This window comes from Lampetra planeri, chromosome 43, assembly GCF_965212315.1.
Source record: "Lampetra planeri chromosome 43, kcLamPlan1.2.h2, whole genome shotgun sequence".
NCBI classification, from domain to species: Eukaryota; Metazoa; Chordata; class Hyperoartia; order Petromyzontiformes; family Petromyzontidae; genus Lampetra; species Lampetra planeri.
This window is the reverse complement of record NC_136149.1, coordinates 881,570-905,983: the sequence shown is the minus strand read 5'-3', so window position 1 is coordinate 905,983 and position 24,414 is coordinate 881,570. Positions and strand designations below refer to the sequence as shown.

Genomic DNA, 24,414 nt, shown 5'->3' with positions numbered 1-24,414 from the left:
TACACCACCAGAGGCACTATTGGATGTTAAAACATTTACTAAACAATAATGCACATTGTATTACTAACAAGCACGGATTTCAGAACTTTAGTGTAAGCTATGCACAAGTATGGATTCACGTTAAAATATTGCGCTTATGAAAAAAAAAAGACTCTTGGCCAGCATTCACCAGTGATCCAAAAACCAAATCCCAATTTACAATTACTAAAATACAATGTGAATATTTACTTTCTCAAATACTGGGACGGGTCTATTATAACCCCGTGAGAAGTTGGTGTAATTGGGTGAGACACTCTATGGGCCAATCTGAAGTAAACAACACGAGTGAGACGTCGTTGGCGATGAACACGAAACAATCGTAGAATGCTGCCGTCACAACGCCGTGCTCCTTGCCTTGTCGTGCAACGTCCACCCAACGTATTTGAGATAAGAGTCGTTGAGAAAGGCCTCGCTGTAGCACTTCATCCACACTCCGATCTCTTCCATGCACACGGCACGGATCTCCGCAATCGCATCCCTGTTCCCCACGCACCAACACATGCGCTCAGAGAATGCCCGTTCCACCGTGCGTACCTTGCACAAAACTAGGCACACGTTAACAATTGAGCAATTCAAATGTCTTCTAAGGCATACATGAGATGCATCGAATGGTGTATAAACATCTATTTTCCTGAATGTAGGCGATTTTTTTGAAATAATTACTTTAAACTAACGCTCAGAATAAAATCGAACGAGGCAGAATAAAGGCGACAATACAATTTAGACATTACAGACGAGACCGCACGTGACTGCACAAGACATTGAGGCTCAAATCGAATCTTGACTCCAAATCGTGTCAACGGTGCTGGGCGGTAAGCGGTTGAATAGTTACATGCTAAGCAATAACAGTCGTAATAAAAATGGAGCCGTTTCACAACGCCGCCGTCGGCAGTGGTGGAATTGCGGCCTGTACTTTAGAGCGCTTCGCGGAGACAGCTTTACAGCGCTGGCTATTTGCCACAAATGATTGTTCCCCACTGAGGCGTATTTATTACTAGGACATCAAAAGCGTCGGATCAATGGCCCCGTGAAATAAATAAATAAATAAATGAGGTGGCGAGGGGAAAAAAGCTGCCGCCACGTGCTGTAGCCACTGATTTAGGACAATCATATTGTCAAAGTAGCACTGCCAATGCTACAGGAAGAGGCGTATTGCACGAGATACCATCTGTTTTAAAAGCCCCCTGGGTGAGATTTTATTTTCATTATGCTTTTTTTGCCACGATATGCATATGAAAATGTTATTTGGCACGCACAGCATGACAGCATGATGCACGTCACGTAAAATTGAGCTTTACGAAGTCAGAGACACTTGCTCAGCGTGCATTATTGCCCAGTGTTTTTTTGTAACACAACTTTCCGCCATTTCATTACCACAGCTAAAAATACCTGTATCTGTGTACAAACACGCCCTTGAAGATTGCATTCATCATGTTCTCGATCTCGTCCTGGTTCTCTTGTAACTGTGGAAGAAAAGAAAAAACCCAGGTGCTGGATGTAAAAGACACGTTTATGCTTTTTTGATTGAATTCATGATGAAAGAGCTATGCACTTTTAAATCATCTAGATTGAAAACGAATTTCTATAGAACTGATTTTTTTGTGTTTAGTTTGTTATCCTTCCATGCACCTCCGATTAGCATGGGTGGCTACGTATGGTGCAAAAGAAGTTCATACATACATGACATATTTAGTAAAAATAAATATGAACGAACAATTTCAGCACTTTCAGGAATGTGTGGAACAAACTGGAAAAACACCCACGAATGTAACAGATGGTTAAGACATGCAATTAACAATAAACTACGACAGTAAAGAACATGGAAATTGATGGAGCATAATAAAACTATTGTTGTCGATAAAAACACCAAGCAACACCCTACCTCTTTCCTCTTCTGCATGAGCAGCTCCAGCTTCTCGCTGGCACGCTTTCCAATGTTCTTGTTCCGTTCTGCCTCGTACTGCCGCTGCGTGTTGTCCAGGTTGATGCTCAGATTCAGCGCCACGTTCACCAATGCCGTCATCAGCTTCATGGCTGTAAATTGCCAGCGTCAGCACAGCGTAATGCTCTCAGTACCACCGCACCACAATAACATAACCATCATTAGCAGTGGTGACAACGGTCTCCACATCATTACCATCTCCAAGTGCCAGAGTGATTTATTTTCACATTCAGTTATTGTCCACAATAGAAGAGTTAATTGCTTTGATGATTTATAATTTAAAACACAAATAGTTAATACAATTAGGATGCTTATGAATTTAATTATTAATATACATGTTATAATTCCGATCAATAAGTTAGAAAATGAGGACAATTAAGATTGATTATTAACATAACAATCTTGAAATTAAACTTTAGCCAAAATGTATCAATGACTACACCAGTTACATAAGATGCACTTAAGGCAATGCCAGTCAGGAGCCACCCAACATTAAAACTCAAATGAGTTGTACACAATGCAGTAATTCCCAGCGCACTCCCCCTCAGAAAGAGTACTTCAAATGGTGAATTCATAAGAGTGTTTCATCAAAAACTTTAAAATTCAAGCATATTGCTTCATTTTCAACCCATAAGCGGTATGGTTTAGTCCACTTGTGATAAGCATCAATAACGCTGAACGATCCTTTAGACAATACGGGTTAAGGAATTGAGGAATCACTCTTAATAAAATGGAGGTTATTATTTATTATTATCCAAGCCCACCACCTCGCACAAGCACAGCAAAGCCCACCTACCGGCCAGCGTGCTCGTGTGCCGGAACGCCCGAACCTGCGAGTCCGAGAGGCCGGCGAGCAACGAGATGACCGTATCCATCATGTACTCATCGTAGATGACGCTGTACTGGCATTGCCGAACGAGCACACCGATGAACTCGCAGAAGTTTGACTTGAACTTCTTCCACTGCGGCCCCGTCATGGTGAGTGGATAGTCTCCACTGTCCTGTTCATCAGGCAAGCCGCATCGTATTCATGGCTCAAGGTCACGTAATTGAATAAACATTCACGTTCCTCCGCATCCATGAGTGGCAGATTCATTACATTATTTTGAGAAAAAAAATCATTCAAGAGTGGGCATACCCATACTCAAACGAGCATTGGGCGGTGCTTTTTTCTGCTTGTGGTATTTAGCAAATTATATAAATTATACATACTAAAAGAGACCAATCTTTCCCAAGGAAAACCACAACTTGGTACTCATTTTATTCACTCAATATGTAAATAAGACAATACATATATTATCAGAGTATGTTTTTTGTTTGCATATTGACCACAGTATTGTGGTTAATGCAGACATAATTCCTTGTAAAAGGTTTCAGTTTGGTGTTTTAACAACCTAACACCTGTTTTGTTGCCAGATAAAAGGGGAAAAATCTATTCTCATGTAAATAATTGCTACCCCAATATTACATCACGGCACAGGGGCACCACCGGGACCCTGCCGCTGTTCTCGGGGAAGTGCTGGTACTGCTGTTACATCGTGGGGCATGGGTTGGTGATTGGTGGAGGTGGGTGGTGGTGATAAAGTGGGGTGCCAGCACTGTCGACTGAGGGCCCCCCTCTGCCCTGTTATCTTGTTGGACTTTTCCGGGACTCCGGGCTGATGCTCGGGTTTCCAGTGCCAATTGCTAGCTCGTGTGAATGCACGGGATGTCGTTTATCCCCCGGTGACATCCCTCATTCATTGTCATTTTGTTTGTTTTGCCCTGATTATTTGTAAGGTGCTTTGGAATTCCAAGTCATGCAAATTTGGATCCTTAAACTCACAATATTACAATTTTAACTTCGGTACTTTGTCACACCACCACCACCCAAAAACATGACTTTAAATCATACCTCGTCAAACTCTTCTGTCATCTTCCGAATAATTTCAGCATTTTGCATATTCCTGAACATTTCCGCAGTAACAACACCTAAAGAATAAAATTCAGTGTCACACAACGCAGCAAACATGACAAAAGATGCAGTTTTTTTATTGATACAAAACGTGTCCATACCTATTAATTACATCTCATTTTGACAGTGTACCTATAGAACAGTAGAGCCTGGACTTGGCTGGGTTCATAGGGTCATATGATGACAGAAAAGTGTCCACTACCAAATGTTATGTTTAACTTAGACCTGATAAACTGTGGCATATGTGATTAAACCAAGCCCAAAATCCAACAAACAAAACACTTTTACGGGCCCAGCCCAAAATTACCCGGCATAAACTAATATTTTCAGCTATGGACGACTAAAAAGATTCGTGAATGTTACCGACCTTTGCAGCCGGAGCACTGGATAAAGAAGTTGATTAGGTCAAGCAGGGCACTGTCCCGATCCTGCTTGTACGACTCGATCCAGTCATCCACCACAGACTGAATACAGATGCATTTTCAAGCAAAGGCACAGACAACAAGGGTTAAGGGCATTATATGGGCAGTGTTTAATGTAATGTCATGCTTCCCTAAGGCAATCAATCAATAAACTGATTATGTTTATTTATATTACATGGGCGAGACCTGGGACACCGTTGCGCAACCGAGACAAATTTGTCAATTTCTGAGACTGTAAACACTCTCAGCTTGTGCCAATTCCAACATCTCACACAACGCCGCCGATACTTGACATCATCAAACATCTATGGCATACAGTTCGAAGATTTTATGAAGTCATCATTCAATAACCAACAAACTAAATTCACATTTTTATTGACTTCTATGGGCATTCTGCATTAATGTTGGACCATTTTTACATTCCTAACACACCAGACCGACCCCTCATTAACTTACAATTCTTCACAGTATATATAGCAGCAGAGTCAACTCCATTGTTGCTTTAAGAGTGCAAATGGTGTAATTGCGGTTGACTCATTCCACTCTTACTTTATGAGCCAAGGCTGCTTTGTGTAACAACATTCCTAAGATGAGCAATCATCCATTACCAAATAATTAATTGTCTATGATGAGTGTTCAACCTTGTGTAATCGTACCAGATCATCATCCTCCAAGTTCAGGGGCAATATCCCTCATAACCACCAATAAAACAAGAGGAGTTCCACTACAGACGCCTTCGCTACCACACTTTCAGCGGTGGCCTGCAGGTTTACAAGCTGCTTTCATATCGCTGTGAAATTATTTTTGAGAAATGTCAATAAAGTGTATTTATGACGAGAAAAATAAATCAGACAGATTAAGATGATTGAGTGACGTTATTAGAGACTGCTGAGAAAGACCAAGTATGGTAATTGCCTATATCATACTACTGTATATTACAAAAAATGTTGCTGGCTGGCTGCCTAGCTGGCTGGCTACACGCTGCTTAACGTGCGTTCTGAATGGCCAGATGGGGGGGGGGGGGCGCGGGTGGGGGGCGACTGCGAGAATATCCGGGTGGAGGGGGGGCCTTGGGGGTGGCACGTGCGGGGAGGGGGTGGTGGGGAATACCCATGGGGTGTGGAGGTGGGGATATTGGGGGTGGCAGAGGACCGTCGTTCAACGATGGGTACTTTCACTTCAATAAAAAAAAGTTGCTGGCTGGAGAGACAGACGGATGGATGGTCACGTGCTAGCTGCTCGTTCACAGATTTGGCGGCTAATCTAACAATATTTTAAGGGAATGGAAAGGGGGGGGGGGATCAAGTGAACGAAAGGAACAATAAATTGCTCCTACCCACTACACCAACATTTAATAACTCTGAGCTAACGGACTAAAAGTTCGCCTGCTTTCGTCGACTTAGCTAAGAAAATGACTCAATTAACTCTACACTTGGCAAAAACTCTGCAGGTCGTCAGTCGACAAAGAAATGTAAACATTCTAGTAGAATGTTGTGTGGGGTGGCGATCACGGGCAATTACCTGCATGGCGCTCTTGCCCAGCTTGACGACCTCGAAGAGCGTGACGGCCTCCACCTCGCCGTTCTGTGGCTGCTGGTGGACGCCGTTGGCCCGGCCCTGGGGGCCCATCGTGGAACCACCCCGTCCGATGGGGCCCCCCCCAACCCCCCCTCGGCCACGGCCGCCTCCCCGACCACGCGCGCGTTTCGGTGCCTGTATTCCGCCAAAGCACCACCCCGTCAAAATAAATGCTGATGATCGCGTTTAATGTAATATACATTTAAGTTGTGAAGGCACATCACTCAATGGATATACACACAAAGGCACACAAGCAAGCAGACTCTATGCGCTAGCATCATTAACCTGTATGATTCCTGCAACAGCAGTGTGGGTTGCATGTACTTAATGCAGTTACTAATAGAGTAGGCTTGGTTTCAGTCATGTAATTTAACTCACGGTAATAAAAAATAAAGTGAATAAAAAGTAATACAATTTAAATAATAATTTTAAAAACACTAATGTAGACTATAGGCTAGTTCTTAACCTTGGTGTGTGCACTGGCTCTCTATAATGTAGACTGCAGCCTGGTTCTTAACCTGAGTGAGTGTACTGGCAGTCTATAATGTAGACTTATTCAGGTTCTTTCAGTTATAAAAAATAAAATAAAAATAAGAACAAAAAAACTAAATCCACGACGTTTTGATCGCAACACAAGAGGTAGTCATCAGGAAAAGGGGGGTTAGCCTCTAAAGGCAAACTGTTTATAAAGGTTTAGAGATGGGCGGGGCAGCTAATGTTAATGTAGGAGAAAAAAACCCCGACACCGGCAGTAGGTCTACACAAATCAAAGCATTGCACCTCGCTCCACACACCCACACTGCTGACGGTGGAGGGTGACAAGAACACACAAATCAAGTCATGACCCAAAGTGGTTAATGACATCTTTCCAATGATTGCTGAGCTTATAACCATCCTCTCGGTTGAAAGTGTGTCTGTGTCTGTATATATGGATGGCTTCATGAATGAATCTTTGTTAATAGCCAGTAGGCTTGCAAAGTACCATCGTCTTAGAGAAATCAATTTCGTATGAGCCAGCTGCATTCACTCCGATTAAGAACCAGGCTACAGTCTACATTAGTGTTTTATTTTATTTTCATTCACTTTATTTTTTATAATTATTTTTCTATCTACGTGACTTTACCGAAATAACCAAAGAATATTAATTAATGGGTTACGTGACAGTGTGACTTAATTTGTAGCGTTGCCTCTGAGCTTTAGAAACCAGCAGCTGAAGCGTTAGGGGTAGGAACAGTTAAATTGGAGGGGGGGGGGGGTATCGGTAGGGGTGAGAGTGCCAGCTAATGAGGGAGAGGGACAGACGGATGAAGAGCGCGGGAGGTGGTGGGGTGAGAGGGAAGAGTGAAAGGGGCCACTCACAGTGCCGCCACGGGCTCCCCGCCCTGCCCGCTTGCGACCACGCCCCGCGCCCGCCCATTCTGGCTGGGAGTCCTGCGGCTCCTCCTCCTCCAGCTCCCCATCCGACTGCACCGACGGCTCGCTCTCTCTGTTGGGAGACGACGCAGCCGTGACGTGCGGCACGGGCGTGGGTCCAGGCACGAGCGCGGGTCCAGGCACGGGCGTGGGTCTCGGCACAAGCGTGGGTTCGGTCACAAACGTGGGTCCAGTCACGAGCGCGAGTCCAGTCACAAGCGTGGGTCCAGTTATGAGTGCGGGTCTCGGCACGAGCGTGGGTCCAGTCATGAGTGGGGGTCTAGGTACCGGCGCGGGTCTCGCTTAATGATTTGAACCTTGCACGCGCGCGGTTGCTACTGCTCTTAGCGGTGTACGTCACAAAGAGCCGTGAGAGAACAATGAACATGAATCTGCCTTATAAATGCTCGCAAGTGTGGTCATCGGGTAATAGCTGTTGCAATTGTGTTCACGTAAATATCACCGTAATAGCGAATGCAACGGCACAGTTTAACTCTTAAGTTCATGTCAAGCGAGCAAGTGCCATTTCGAGCAGCCCAACAGCATTAAATCAACGCAACACATAGAAACCTATTGCGGGCTCAAAGTGTTGGCATTAATATTAACTAAACAGAAAACCAGTCAATTACTACATGCTATTATTAGAAATCAGTACTCAACGTGACTGAGTCAACGTTTACAAACGTGCGTGTGTATACATTTACATTGTAAATATTTAACTAAGTCTGGTACGTGGGGTTGCCTCTCCATAACCACAAGGCACTTTCGTGGACTAAGTTTGCCGGGTAGCCCGAGCACGTGCTTTACTCACTGCTGAACGCTGGCTTCTGATGCAATCATCCTTACAGCATCCTCCTCGGCCCCTCGATGAGAGAGTGATGGACAGCGGGGGAGAGTTCAGTCCAGAACCTGCTAGCTTGGGGTGGGCTGCCCCAACCGTTATGCTGAAAAGCCCCTAAAACCGCAACAAAACACAAAATGCAAAAGGTGGCACCGTCAAAATTTTCGTCTTATCACCCGAAATCATAAAAGTGGGGTTCCCATTCATCAAATTACATTTTCTGGGATAAGATCAGAGCTTCGATATGTTTACAGTTCATGATTCACAATGGAGTTGGCAAGTTTAAGTCGCTATAGGAGGTCAACTCATCCCCCTAGGGTCAATAAAATAGTTACCACTTTTGGGAGGTGAACATTGGAATCAAGAGTGGACAACCATTTAACTTTCTAATTTTAAGCACAGAATATGCACGTTAAGTAAAAAAATATTCATAATTTCCATTGGCTTGCATGGATGTTTTTGTTCCACCTGTCAGAGGCAAATAATTGAAAATAACTTAACCTAGCGTTAAGTTATTTTCACAAAAAAAACTCACAGCAAATCCTCTAGAATGTATTTTCTACAGATGTGCAGACTTTAAACCTACGGAAACAGCAGAGAGCTGTTTCAAAACATCCCCTTTCAAACCAACCATTCAAGATCTCCCCCGACAACAAACTAATGGGGGCCGGTGCCTATACTGAACCACAGCAGCAGGCAGCAGTGGTGTAAGGCGATGGAGAAATCGGCAGCCCGTGCACAAGCACGGCTGCAGTTCCAGGCGTCACCAGCCGGGTCGCTCTCACCTACAAAATATTTCCCCCATTGCGCTTGCTCAACAAAAAACCCCAAGGCCAAAACTCAGCACGGCTGCCCGCAAGTTGACCTAAAACACGGCGCGTTTTTTGCACAAATTTGGGCACTCGAACGTTATCGGGCTCACGTGAGACTCAATCATTAATTAATGTGTGCATTTTCTGCGAACGAATCAGGGTGTACTTTTACCAACACAAGGGCAAATATTTCACGTTGCTCTCATAAAAACTTGTACAAGCATTATCAGGGGACCTAATTAACAAACGAATATGTATAATACATTGCTCTCCTTGGTGTATATTGTAATGATTAATGTTGTTGCGCAGTCAATGACACAACATTCAAAAGTGCATGTTAAATTCTAAGTTGCCATGGCTCAGCATTGTTTACAGATTTAAACTCACTTGGCTTTCTTCATAGTCAAGTTGTACTTCTGTCACCGACTAAAACTGTCGCCATGGGCACGACCTTACAAGTTAATTTTACACAAACACGTAAAGTAGCTGGATATTTTGGCAAATTGTCATCCTTGCACCCGACTGATCACCAGGCCCTCCCAAGTCTGGTTTCATGGCACACCAAGAGTCACATTTGTCCGTGACTGAACACTTGGCTCAAGTGTCACAACAACAGCGGAATGAGCGGTGACTAACAGAGGAGCCCTGAAGGGGGAGTGAGGGTGTGCGGGAAGAGTAGGGCGCACAGTGGCCATACCCGAACTAGCTGAGGCAAGCGCACGCACAAGCCACTAGATGGCTACATCAAGCCAGGCAAACTGCACACACAACCGGCCTCTTGAAACAAACCACGCACACGTTCACATCTTTAGTGTCTGCCCGAGTAGATGCGAGCACACACACACTACCCGCAGGCCCACACAACACAAGTGTTCTGTAATGGTATTTAATTATCGTTTCGAAAAACTATTCCACAGGAAATTTGCACTCGAGGTGTGAATGCAAGCTCTTTTGTTCTGCGGTGAAAAATTACATTTAAATGTTGTCAGTACTTAATACGGACACATTTGCACTTAGGTCTACAACATCAGGGGAATGCAAACTAAACTCAGTCCACGCATTAAAATTATATTTGGATGAAAATCAAATATAGTTTAGTTAGAAGGGGGGTGATAGATTTGTTAACCGTTAGATTTTATTTTAATGGAAAACCAGTTCAAATGTAGTGTTCACACAATATTATATATATGAAAGCCCAGGTAAATTCAATTACACCGTGCTTTAAATGTCTCAAAGAAAACAATTATGTTGACCAAAATTGAAGGCATTCTTAAAAAAGGGATTACATTTATGAGCGAACCCTGTTTCTTTACAACGCCACTTTCACGAAATGTATGTTAAACAAAGACTCCCTAACCATCAGCAATGAGGAGAGATGGGCTCCACAAGGTAACGTATTTTTTAGTTTTATTCCGACACTTTCTTAATCAAGCGCGCTCCTCTACGGCCACTCAAGAGACAACGTCGTCTGGGTAGAGACGAGAAAAGGGCCCCACACATATATATACAGTGCCCCTTTAAACGGCTGTGGCAGAGCAGCAGCGGCAGCAGGAGCAGCTCCACTGCCCATCCCCCACACGCGCCGCAACACCGCACCACGGCCAGCCAGCGGCACCCGCCTGGGATTGGACGCACACTGCCGAATTCAAAACGAGAATCCACCATGACGATTCGTGGCCCCGCCTCTCCCCCTCCCCCTCGCTTCGCTACCCCCTCTCCCCCCTCCTCCCCCTCCTCCTCCTCCCCCTCCCGCCGCCCACACAACCCAGCCACCACACCCCCCAATCCGAATCAACCTCCACCACCACCAGCAGCAGCCCGCTTCCAAACAGCCCCACCCTGGAATTGCCAGCGGGATGAATAACAATCAAAGTGAACCTCTGCGGCTTGGTTGGTGGATCCAAACTCCAAAGCCCGTGTAAGTTTTTAGGGGCTGGGGGGGTTATTTTCTAAAACACGATGAGCTCATCATATTCTGGCTGGGGCTCGACTCTGCCCATCGTCCATCCGGGGTCAATACAATAAGGGGCACATTGTCGCGACGTCACACGAATAGACTCGGCCCTGCCATATGAACGAGGAATTACCACCATCGGCTCAGGGATGTTCACAGTGTATGGGCACCACACCTCATTGGTCATTTGAGCAGGAAATCACCGACTTTTTTTTTATTATAACCATGCAACCACTGAAAAACAAAATAGATGTAATTTTAGGTGTTCTTTAATTAACGAGACATCTGAGACGTAATCTAATACTATCCAACATACCTTAAATTAAACATTTATATTGTGTGCTGTTTTATGTTATAATGCGCGAATACTTGGAATGTCCTTCAAATTCTTACAATTCCATTTCATATCGTATTAATATTTACCTATTTTCAGAGACCCATTAAATGACGGCACTTGTCAACTCTCACAATAAGAACACCAAATATGTATTCAAACATAAATTCTGTACCAAGCTCTTTTACTTTTATTTATCCAAAGGATTCCTTGCGTTAGACTTGTGTTAGACTTCCACCTAGTAAAATAATATTCCTAATGTACTGGTCTGGTTACAATTGACACTTCTTGTTAACCAAAAACATTTAAACTCAGATCAGCATTCTCAGCAGATTGACAAGTCCTTGTTAATATATACAAGTGGTACCACAACGTGTACATCAATGCCTGAGCAAGACAGCACAGAGGCTAAACAAGCACGAGATTTGGGGTCGCAACAACGGCCAATGAGGCCATCACCTTCAGTCCCACTCAGCCTTAAACAGAGCGTAGTCGGGGCATGTGCGTGGGCGCTCAAGATCCCATATCTACAGGGCTTCCCACATCCTTTAGCAGGGCTGCTAAAAAAAATGGAAGAGGTGGGTGAGTAGGGGGGGGAGGAGGTAGGGAAGCGAGAGCATTGGTGGGGGTGGTGGCAAGGGGTTTGGCTGGAACGGGAGCTGGGGGGGAGAGATGGAGGGGAGGGTTGGGCAGGGTTGTGAGCGTGCGTGCGTGCAAGCGCAAGTTCGTCTGTCTGAATGATAGAACTATTACCCAGCTAAGCCAAGCCTGCTGCCTGCTTCTAATCAGCCCGCTCAGCTGCGTGCTGTATTTGTGATGACCCGCGCTGCATTTTTACACGCCGCAGGTGCATGGCTTCCCAACGACCTATCTAGCCAATTCTTATTACGCTGCAGTCCTCTGAGCCACTGCATGCGCCAAGAAAACAAACGTACCGCATATGCGCGTGCACACGCACGACTAACAAAAAGTGGCATTTAATTTGGGTAACAAGCCATAAATATGCACTATAAAGGTAGCATTAAGGATACAACACATGCCACCAAGCATTCCGTTGAATTGTGATTCGGCGACATGCCAGCATGCAACTAGGATTCCCTGGTGTGCTCGGCAGTCGAAAGGAGATGAATGCAAATCTCACAATCACTCCAGTAATCAAGCAATGCAACAAAATATGAGTTATCTGCCTCACAGGCAGAATTTAAACAAAAAATAACTGGCAGTGAGACAAACTATGGGGCAGCACATACACGACCAATTAAACCCCACTCCAAAATAAAGAAAATAAATACAACATTTAATCAATTCGATTACGCATTCTCTCCGAAAAATAAAAACACAAATGCTTTTCCAATAGCAGCTTTAGTCAGCTTCTGCAATGTATAAGCCGAGCAAACGGTATAACGGCACTTGAACTCGCGTTTAAATCAACCCAGAACGGGTTGCTTAAGTGCCAAGGCACAGAGGGCCAATATATTGCGTATTAACTGCATTGCAGCACCGATTATGAATTCAATTCACTGTTTTTGCCACACCTGACACACGTGTCCACAAAGCTTGCACACGTGGCAATAAAAGAACAAATGATGCGCGTTTAATTCGTTGTTTGTAATCAAAGGAACACGCCAACTGGGAGTTTTAAGGCCCTGCAGCAGACACAGGGAGATGCGTGCGTGCCTCTTGAGCACCACCTTTGCCACGTTGTAAAGTGGTAATCACTGGCAAAACGTGCTTGTTGCCAGGGAACCATAAAAAAGGAGGTCTCTGCAATCTGGGGACACTAAAATGATAGTTCATAACTACATGGCATTGCAAACAACAGCGGAGCCATGCTATCGTTCAAAATCTGCACGATTTTGATTTAACCGTATAAAATGTGATCCATTTTGGCATACGAACGCATACACTGAAGAATGACTTTTGTTCTATAATTGAATGGTTCCAAGCGTTTGATCCCTTCTCAGAATATACTACAATGCTATGTTAATTTCTGTTTTTTTACAGTCTAAAGTAATGTACCTGCAGCTTAAGGATTTCGGCCGTTGACATCAACAGCTGGTAAGATTTATCTTGGAGGCCATATAAAGTCTAAAACAAGGAACTTTAATGGTCCACCTTTGACATCGAGACAACTATCACGTGACCCAAACTCTTTCAGATGATAAAAATGGGCTGCCATTAAGCAATATACAACCCACTTCATATTTATTGACGACCTGTACTACGTGTGGGAATTGTTGTGGGCAACAGGCTGCGTGGGCTATGTGCTGCCAACATGAATACATCCTGCGACCAGTCGCGGGGGGTTTTTCGAACAGGCCCATTCAGCGGTCCTCTCAAAACAATGCCAAAGCAGCATTATCTGCGGGGCACTTGCTTCCCAACAATTACGAGTGACATACTATATATAGATCATTGGCAATGCAGGGAACGTAAGGCAGGCAAAATAATGTCGATAAAGTAAAAGGTGTGTTAAGTTCCTTACCAGGTGCAGCTTTCTGAAACAATCTGACCCGCTCTTATTGAAAACGATAATCGTTTTAAACATTCTCTGTTTTCAACAACTGCCCTCGGTACCCATACTCTGCCGTGACTTCCAGTTGTTTCCCTCCGACAGATCTCCAGCTGTTTAGTTGACTTGAGCGCATCATTGCAGCCGTCTTTTTTATGTTATCCAATATTTCCTGAGCCTCATTCCCTTCGGATATTGTGCCGATGTCGTCAGTAAATCCGAGATGGTTCATTGTTGCCCTTGCCCTGAACCTCCGATTATCACGGTTGTCGACATACATAAATACAATGCATAATAGAGGAGTTTTTGTGTTAGATCGCGTAAATATATAAATATATACATACCGTGCTATATCCACGAATATTTATGCGTATGATTCTCCAATCCAATTTTCGGAAAATATCCATCACTAAGAACTTTTGTGAAATCGTGTCTCCTTGTCCAACTCCCCCTTTTAATAAGTATGTTGGCTCTTTATTCATATTATCTAGCATGGCTGTTCCATTTTTGTAAACAATGAAACTAAAAATGTCAAGTGATAAGGGAGGACCTCCCCGTGGCACACCGGGGAAATACAAAACATAGGTGACAAGAAACAGCAGATTCTAGGATTTTTTGATATGTAACTCCATGATTTTAAAAAGTTATAAATCACTGCATACTACCTGCTGTAATATACGGCTCAGAAATATTGTCTTGAATGATATAGGAGGTTTTTTTGAGTTAGATCGCATAAATATATAAATGTGTCGTTAAAACCCGCCACCACCCGACACAGCCAACTAGTAAGGGTTGTCCGTAAATAGAACGTGGCAATTCGTCACTAGTACAGCACACCGTTGCGTTGGAGAGCCAAGCCACAACATTTACAAATCTGACTACGACGTTTCACCAGTAATTTATATATTTACACGATCTAACCCAAAAAACTCTTATGGATATTGGTCATGAAAGCCTACGTGTTAAACCGAAATATATATATAGAAAAGAATTTGTTAATTGCACAAAGAAGCATGGCTACATTCAAAATAGAAAACAGTGGGCTTGGGCAGGACATGTTACAAGAAGAAATGATGGACAATGATCACGATTAACAGCCAAGGAATGGAACGTGTCTCAGAGGATCTACACGGAGGAGAGCGAGAAGTCACATCAGTTTGGTGGCGGGTGCTGGGTGAATTGGGATTGCACTGCAGAATCGTGAGAAGTGGAGGTGGCTTGGGGAGGCCATCATCCAGCCATTGATTGAACATAGCTGATAGGAGGGGTGGGGGGGGAAACTACTCTCGTGGTTTGTTAATTCAAAAGCTTTCAACTCAAAACCCAAGTGGGGAGGGCAGTCAATTCACGAGGAGCGTATGAAAATAATTTCAAATAAAAACTCTTTCATAAGAAATGCTAAATAATGCGTTTGCAGAAATAGAATGTATAATGAAAAATACCACTCAACCTTACTCGCTCACATCGCACGAAACGGAGCACTTTCGTTGACGTGCACCCAGAATTTAGTGACCAAATGAGCAGATGATGGTCTCCCTTGCGTGCGCATGCTGGGTTATGGCCAGGCAGTCAGCAGGCCATGTGTGGCCAGTCAATCCCGGTGTCAGAGCCGCACAAGCAGGCCACAGCCGCACGTGTCTCAGGGGACAAAGACAAGACGCGTGGCCCCAAGCAGCCGGCATACAATGGCATCAGCGTTGAATGGGGAGGCACACCACAGGCAGTGCTGGCCAGGCCGAGGTCATCTCTGTGGCCATTTGAAAACCTGCAGCACTGCCAGCAATCTCCACTCAACGAACACATGTTTCTGACAACAACAAAAAAAGAAGAATGTACTTGAAGATCTGTAATGCCGTTTCCAATCTATGTATGTTCCAATGTATGCCCATTGTTCCAACAAAAGGGATGAAAATGTTAGCAAAGGGTACTATGCACTTCCATAATATTCCAATTTCAGCAGAAAATATCCTCCTTTGTTAAATGATTTCTCAGTCGCACATATGTATTAGCGTATTCAGATAAAACACTTTACCTTTTATGTTCTAAAAAACGATGTTTTTGCACTGTCAATATGCTCATCCATGCCCGTTAGGAATACTACACAAACAGCTTTCCTCGTCCATCATGAAGACATCTCGAAAATGTAATTGTACCATCCAGAACAAGCCATGTATTTCACATTTAAAGAGACTGGAATTAAGTAGGGGAGTATGAAGGGTAGGAAAAGAAAAAAACTATTTCAAAGCACAGATGGCCTGTAGGGAATGGCATTGTGTTAAAAATTACGTCACAAGAGGGAAGGAGGTGGGGGAGACCTCACCATGCCAGTGTGATATCTGTATACGGATGGTTTTGACGAAAGTTATGACGAGTCTAAATGGTCAGTGGAGCTGGCAGGAGACAAATGGATCTAGTTGCACTTTCAATTTGGCGCAACCTGATGAAATTCCACTAAGCATCATTAACTGTGCTGTGCCAAGAGGGAGATAGTTTTTCAAATCAACTCACGCACGTAAAAATAGTGAAAACAATACAATGTACTGTATGGACACGATTTCTGGAACAACCAAGTAAGGCATATTAGGTCACTGTTAATGCTACCAAATGATTTAAGTCAAATAGAAATATCTCCTCAAAAGGCCAACAATACCTGAAATGCGGCAAAAAAATGTAATTCAATTATTGTGGTCAAGTGTTTTCAATAGAATTTTCACTAATTATAACAGAATTTGCAATGAACAAGACTTCACTTGAAATAGCAAAACAGCCCATGCTGAAACACATCCCAAATACTGCACACATTCGTCTTTAATGTTTAAAGACGGCACTTCGGTTCAAAAAAAAAACTAATTTTAAGTTAATCGTTTTTGTTAAATTTTCAAACATTCAAAATCCACTCGGGATGAGGGACCATGATTAAACGAGCACAGTAGAGAGCACTCCCTACACACCGAGCACCTACCAAAGCGGTTCCCCCGTCCCAACCTTTCTAGACCATCGTCAACTCTTACAAAACAAAAACATCTTCGCCGACCACAATGCAGTGTAAAAAAGAATGTGGCGTTTTGTAAAAAAATTGTGATTGCAACTCTTGAGAGGGCTACTTCCCCATGTTCGTTGCAGACCCACCACTGATCCACAGTTTTGGAACAACTCGCACCTAACCCCGTTCTAAAATGCGAAAACTGTCTGCAGGCGTTATTCTGGTGTGAAATTTCAGATTCTAGAAAGCTTTTCGAATTGGTTCCTTGGAACACAAGATATAGGTATTTAGAATTTGAGATCGGTTAGAATCAACTAGTTGAATTTAATGTGGAAACGGGTTCTCAGCTGCTATGATATAGATCCCAATGCCAGACAACTATACTTAGGAAAATCAATACTGACTGTGTAGGTGGCATTGTTGATGTGCAATGCCTTTTAAAACTAATGCCAACTATATCACTTCTTTTCAGCCTCAAATCAAAAAGTGCACGACCTATTATTGACAGGGCCAGAGAAAAGATAAAATATTCTAGGCTAACAATTTGGACAATAGCCATTTATGAATATCTCACATGATGAAGACTTGTTCTGAAAAAAGGGGCAATGCCAAATCGGCATGTTATGTTACACAGCACTGTGAATGACACGTGGAGGCTTCTTTTGACATCCGTCTGTAAACCAGGACCAATGCAAGCAAGCTTTTAATTCCACTAAGGTTTTTTTCTTTCGAATTTCTACATAATTTTCGTTTGAATCAAATGTTTTTACGTGGCATTCTCATATACAATGGAAAAATGACAAGCATTTCCTGAAAGGCACTGTAAATCCCAAGATTCAACAAACCAGCAAGCTCAGATGATGAGCCACTTTAGCCCTTTAACCTTGCACATTTGCAAATGCTCAGCCACAACGACTGCCAGTCTCTATTTTTCCTTGCTCCAAATCCCTCCCTTTGGCAAAACTATCTACTTTGTAAGGTGCACTGCATTTAGCTACATTAAACTGCCATCCACTCGAAAGCTTTGCGTTTTTTTCATTTAAAAATAAAAGTATACGTCTCTGTAATGCCAAACTTCGTCTTGAGTGCTTTCCGCTCTCTCAGTAGCCACCACCCCAGCCTCGGTGATATGTTTTTCGTATTACAAAGTGAAAAAAAATCACGCACCAACACTCACAAATAGAGGAATGTGTAAATTGGAAAGCAGATATCAGGAAATAATGCACAAAGCAGTTTCCAAAATGTCAGGTTGTGCTTGACTGCATATGACCAGGACTCACAGTTATTTAATTGGTGTATGCCAGTACTATAGAAATACGACAATTAAATACTTGAGGTACTATAATGCTGTCATCTGCCAAAAAACATTTACCATGACATTTCGGAGGACACACAAGGCTTGGCTTGGGGGTCTAATTGGAGATAATGTTTGCCAAGCTGCTGCAGGGCAATACCAGTTATTTTTGCGTCTCAGCTGAACGTATACGGTAGATACTGTACTGTACATTCCTCAAAGACACTCGCAATGATCAACATATATTGTTACTAATGTTTGGAAGGGTCCTTCTGGAAGAGTTTTAAAAAGTGCAATCCATGGTATACCATATGCAGCACGATGCATCATCAGGCTAGAGTTGGATTAACGAGGGGCAGTCCTCAGGGCAAGGGGGACAAGATACTCAAGGAGGCAATCACAGCATACGCATAGTCACGTTTGCAACAATTAAGTGCTTTTCTTCTTCTTCAAGATAGGTCAGTACTGTGCTTGGCCCTAGCTCATGCTTCATAATAATCAGCGGACACATCTCAACGCAACCTGGACGAAAACAAATATGACCTAGATGAGCATTGTTTAAATTTCTGCAGATATATTTTTTAATCACGCAAAAAATATAACACCAGCTGTTAAGCACTTTCCAGTCAGGAAGCAGCAGACCTGAGCAAGCAGGACTACGTTCAATAATGCAGCAAAATATCCAACGAGAATTGTTAATGCTGCACACACACTCCAATTACACCTTAGGGTTGCCAAGGTCTTTGATTTTTTTTGGCTAAAAATAAATGGCAAACAACCACTTAAAAGTGCATCTCTGACTCACCAAATACCTTTAATATGCCAAGATTCGTCACCCCGAAACATGTGGAACCAATGAAACCAAATTCAGAACATCATTGGCAACAAAGCACAGTTCAAAAGTGTGAATCTACCCTGAAGGCGTATTTATTAATTTATTTTTATGCCGCAACTCCATCGAAGACGCAATCTTTCACAGCGTGGCCTTGGTTATGGAAAACGGTCACAAACCCTCAAGCATAAGACCGGATTGTGTTGGATACTTCAGCTGCATCTCAAAATAATAATGTGTGAAATACTACCTAGGAATAAGGCAACAACACAGGGTGGAGGAAAATGCTTTCTTTTAGATTTTCTAGCTATTTTAGGCTTGGACAATATACCAAAACAAAGTGTTACCAAACATAGTATCAAAAGTGCATCTAAGCAGTACAGTGCGTTTAAACTGTGTATGCCCTGTAATTGCATTCGCATTAGTTGGGCGAGTTTACGGCTTTAGAGATTTGCACTATTCAAAGAAACGGACACAAGTACTAAGCACGCCAGCCAGAATCGAATAATAACACAAGCCTTGTCACCTCATTATGCAGTCAAGCAGTGGCAATTAAAACCACTTTTGCAGGCATTGTCTCAGAAATGCCTCAAGTAATGCTATTCCATAGCACTCTCTGCAACTAACATGTTCACTTAAATCACATCCAGTGTATGTCGTAGAAATCACAAACGTGTGCGCATTGGTTCATGATACAATCCAAAAAGGCAACAAAAAAACTTAGCTCATTAAACAATGTCACCTTGAAACGTCAATCAAGATAAAATTACCAAAGGCAGCAATATCTTTATTTTAAAGAAATTGGTGATGACTCACAATCAATCCTACACTTTGGCTTTTAAACCAACTCAATGTAAATAGGGGAGTAAAAAAAACTATTCAAATTACAGAGGCACAACATCTATGGGTATTTCATTTTTTTACACATTTTCTAGACAGCGTTCGCCCAGTGTCAAGAATGAGTTCGAAGGCCCCAAATCGACCAAGGAAATTGTAGGTGCATGCTTTAAGGGGCAAAAAAAAACAGTTCAGAGCAAACAAGCAAGGGGAAAGAAATATTGCGCCCAAGAGCTTAAGGACCCTTCTCGATTTCATTTCATGGTCATGTTGCCGTGTTGTTGCGTGTATTCACGCAGGCACATGAGAAAATTGGTCCACGATGATCATTCAAGCGTGACTTCTGTACCTTTACTTGAGAAAGGCTTCAAATTCTGGGACATTCATTTGCTAGATATCTGCATAAACATTCCTCCAATTATAAGATTCTCTATTATATAATACTGAGATATAATAAAGATAGTGTCATAGATGCTTTTTTTTTTACACTAAAGGCTACCATTTATGAAAAGCGAGTCAACGGATTTTGTGGCAAACGCATTTACACACAAAGCGTCGTCTTCCAATGCATGTATGTCTGTAATGTACTGTACCTTGCACAACCAGCCATCTACAATATATAATATTCATCACTATGATCTGTTGCTGCACTGAGTGAACCAGCTGTGATTTTTGCATGCCTTCCTTGGGCACACAGTACGATGAATATCGCACCTGTACCCACGTTTGGTCACGCCAAGTATCCAACCTATTATCCGATCACATGGAGTGGCACGGAATCAACCTCTACCTCGATTTCATTTTTGACCAATGCCATTTTCAGCTTTACATTAATTTTACTCTCCAGTAAGATTTCTTTTTTTTATTTAAGATTCGTTATATTCCCAGTTGTATGGTTTAACTGCATTTGGCATGGTAGACAATGTCGAGTACATTCTTACATATAAGTAGGTCTAAATACATACCGAGTTCGTATCATATGCCAGATGGTGCAGAACTGTATAGGATTATGCATTTGGGGCCTTTAAACCCCTCACTTGCTGTCAAGCACTGCCATTATCAAATCAGTTTTGACGAGATAGCACAAACCCCAAGAATAAAAAACACACAATGGTAAAATGGCCCCTTCATTAACTTCCACGACGAGAAAGCTGCAAGGGACACAGCTGATAATAAACTACTGCTGTGGTCAAACGCACACTCGCATCATCTCGTTTGGCTCCGCCGAACCTCAAACAGATGTACCCAGTTGCCATGCTGCATTCGGCCAACATTGAGTGCTTAACTGCATCATATTGTGTACAAAGCCTCAACGACTTCTGTGCATTTGAGGATGACGCTAGTTTCTTTTCTTCCACGACCACCTATCACCCTACCCCCCCCCCCCAACGTTAACTCAATAACTACCCTCGCCTGTGTTAACACAGGACGAACTGTATGCAGTGCAAGATATTTGTGTGATCGTCTTATTTGAAACCTTAAAGGCTCGAGTCTTATAACATTATTAGCATTATGGTTGGACGGTGTCAGAATTTACTCTAGGACACTCGGGAACAAAACGCAAAGCCGTGACGCACAAGCCAATCGTTGTACCATTAGCTTCAGCCAAAAAGTCCAGTGTAGTGCACTGAAGTTCATTAGGGGTCATCGTTTAATACAAGGGTGAACTAAATATGGGCTTGAAACACGTGAACGGGCAAGTATGTGGAGTCGTTTTACGCATGCACGGATGTTACAAAACAGACAGACACGTCGTAAGGTCAGCACTGGTTAATTTGGTGTTAAAATAGCATCAAAATAAATACCATCACTAATTCATACCAAATAATACCCAGTCCATTCAGTTATGAATCAGTTTTATAATCACTTTGGTGACCAATCCAATACAAACTTCTACAGCCACACGTGCCAATGTGGGAGACGTACATCACCAATCTAAAAGCATTTATAAATACATCCATTGATGCGTTGGACGGTTACGAATCCAATGCTGTTGTTGCGTCTATCTGCCCGTGTTAGGCGGCCGTCGCTTTTGCAAAACGCAACTGCAAAAACCAGTTCAACACCCGCTCCCAGCCCAATCTGCGCACACATTAAGTCACAAAACCCCACGCAACTGTGGGTCACCACAGCTATTAAAACGGGACACGTATTGCGTTTGCATCTCCACATCCATCAATGAAGCCTCCTGCTCCCCCCACACCACCATCACCACCCCCAGCAGTTTAAATAGACCACACGCACCGCATCATACACACGTGTACGCAAGGGATCGGTTAATACGAGAGTTAGTAGCACACGTAATTGGTACTGTACATTGTGCTATGGTCAACACAATTCGATGTCGTTAAGGGGAATGATAGAAAACGCGACTTTGCAATTCTATTTTACAAATATTTCGGTGTATTTAATTAAACGTGTGAATGTTTTGCGCGTTGTCTGTATCCGTTAAAAACTAATCGGACAAATGTTGACATTTTACCAATTTCATTATTCCGTCCACCCCTACCCCAGCTCTTAAATACGAATACTCTAACTTATTTAGTGTTTAAGTAACGTTTACATTTATACACGTATGCGTTTTATCTTTAACAACAGCCTTTTAATTTCCAACTCCTACCTCGCAACACATTTGTAACAACGACTGCCGTTACTTTTCTTCCCTATTTGTACGCGAAATATTTGACACAAACAATGTGTCGAGCGGTGTGTGTGTGCCTGACGGGGAGCGGCGGTGTAAGCAGCGGTCAGCGCTGCAACTCCCACCACCCAGTTGTGTCCTAGCCCCACGGCCACCACTCGCGATGAGGAGTACAAGCACACCGGTCCTGGGCCACCCCTCAAACATCGCCACTGGGGGAGACAAAGGCGGCCGTGCGTGGTGCAGGCCACCCCCTCGTGTGGTGCCGCGCCGCCCTTCACAGAGGCGCGCGCGCTAACAGCACTTGCCCCAACAGTCTGTCAAGGCTACACTGGGAGGGTGAGAATCTTTGTCTTTGTGTACGTGTCAACACACGCCAAGATGACATTTTATCATCGAGCAGAAGAAAGAGAAACCCCCCTCCGGTCCCGTGGCATAACGCCGTGATAGTTACACCAACGAGGAGTACACAGACACATTTGTGTGCGTCCCCCACCACGCGGAACCACCGCGCACGCCGCAGTCGCCAGGTCTGCCGAGCAAATGACCGCCATTTTAAGATCGGCTCAAGTGGCCGCCACAGCAGCCACAGCTCTTGAGCATTTTAAAGAGACGTGGATGATGGGGAGAGAGGGGGGGGATAAAGACATCGAGACGGTGGTTAAATTATCATCTCGACTCTACAAGGTCGACGACTTCGCAACGCGGCGGCGGTGGTGGTGGGGGGGGTGCGGAGATTGGGGGTGGGATGGGGGGGCACCATTCCCAGGTTCCTCTCGAGCTCTGTGCCATAGATCATCGAGCCGAGTGTACAAGTGGTAAGATGGGCGGCGTGTTTCACACATGACCTCAGTTGCTTGTACGCGCACACGGCACTCCGTGGGAGGGGAGTGGAGGAGAGAAGGGGGGGTGGGAAATTACATCTATTTTTTTAAAGTCACATTTGTCCCGATGTTCGTTTAAGTTGGGGCCAGTAGCTGTATATACTGTCAAGCGATCGATGATTTCGCGTTTGTGTTTATTTAGCGAACGCCGTAACCGGCGCGGGGCTTGAAGTGAACTTGGTGTGGGTTTAATTGCCCATCCCCCGCTCAACACAACGGGTTCCGTTTTTGTTATCGTGACAAACACTACAAGTTACACACCAAGTGTCCCTTTTACGTGCAACATACAAGCGACAGCCTCACGCACAACACTAATAACACGACCACGAATAAAAGATTGTAAACGCGACGAAAGTTAACAAGTAAAACAATGCACACACCGCTAACATCCCGTCTGCCTTAAGCCATTGTACATACAGTATATGCAGTTCAGCCTATTTCGAGTCTATAATAGATTGTAGAACGCACTGTATAAACTGTCTTTATACAGTAGTGTAAACAAGTGCGGGTATACAGTAAACGCACACATCAACTTTGTAACACGTACGAATATCTCAATTCGCGTGTGCATATACTAAACACGTGCGTACACAAATACACACCTCTGCCCTCATGTACACACATGTACACAAACTCACGTACCCCAATGCCAACATAAACAAACGCACACAACACATACACCTACGTACCGACATGTACACGTATGCACCCACATGTACGCACGTGTACACACACGTACACACGTACGTACACATACATACACACATATACATACACGCGGCGAAATAAATAATAAATTAATCCCCCCGCCGCCATCTTGCCCGGGGCCTAGGCTCCGCGCGAGCCTGGCTCTGGCCTAACGGCCGCCCCCGAACCCCCAACGAGCGCGGCGGCTTGGGCGACACGGACGCGACCGGGCGTCACCAATAAACGAACGTCGCGGCGCGGCGAGAGCGTCGCGGCAAAAGGGAAGGGGCCTTCTCACTCACCGGCGCGCCTTTTCGCTCACTCTCCCTTCAAAAAAAAACAACTCGCGGGCCGACCGAGGAAAAAAAGGGGCGAATAGAGCGCAAGAGGAGGACGCTTTATCCTGAGCTGCCATCTGGCGGTCTAAGTGTCGGCGGGAAACAGCCGCCCGTTAC

At 43.8% G+C, this 24,414-nt stretch overlaps 1 protein-coding gene across 1 annotated transcript in view; it reads right to left on the bottom strand.

The window, feature by feature from the left end:
- LOC144732545 (cohesin subunit SA-2-like) overlaps window positions 1–24,414 on the bottom strand; it is a 45,827-nt gene extending 21,413 nt beyond the window's left edge. Inside the window, exons 1-10 of the mRNA XM_078613970.1 lie at window positions 24,262–24,414; window positions 8,160–8,303; window positions 7,295–7,421; window positions 5,879–6,070; window positions 4,303–4,399; window positions 3,876–3,952; window positions 2,778–2,982; window positions 1,922–2,073; window positions 1,429–1,502; window positions 394–517 (exon numbers count right to left, since the gene is read on the bottom strand). Coding sequence (XP_078470096.1) covers window positions 394–517; window positions 1,429–1,502; window positions 1,922–2,073; window positions 2,778–2,982; window positions 3,876–3,952; window positions 4,303–4,399; window positions 5,879–6,070; window positions 7,295–7,421; window positions 8,160–8,188 — 1,077 coding nt within the window. The 5' untranslated portion in view covers window positions 8,189–8,303; window positions 24,262–24,414. The remainder of the gene's footprint in view (window positions 1–393; window positions 518–1,428; window positions 1,503–1,921; window positions 2,074–2,777; window positions 2,983–3,875; window positions 3,953–4,302; window positions 4,400–5,878; window positions 6,071–7,294; window positions 7,422–8,159; window positions 8,304–24,261) is intronic.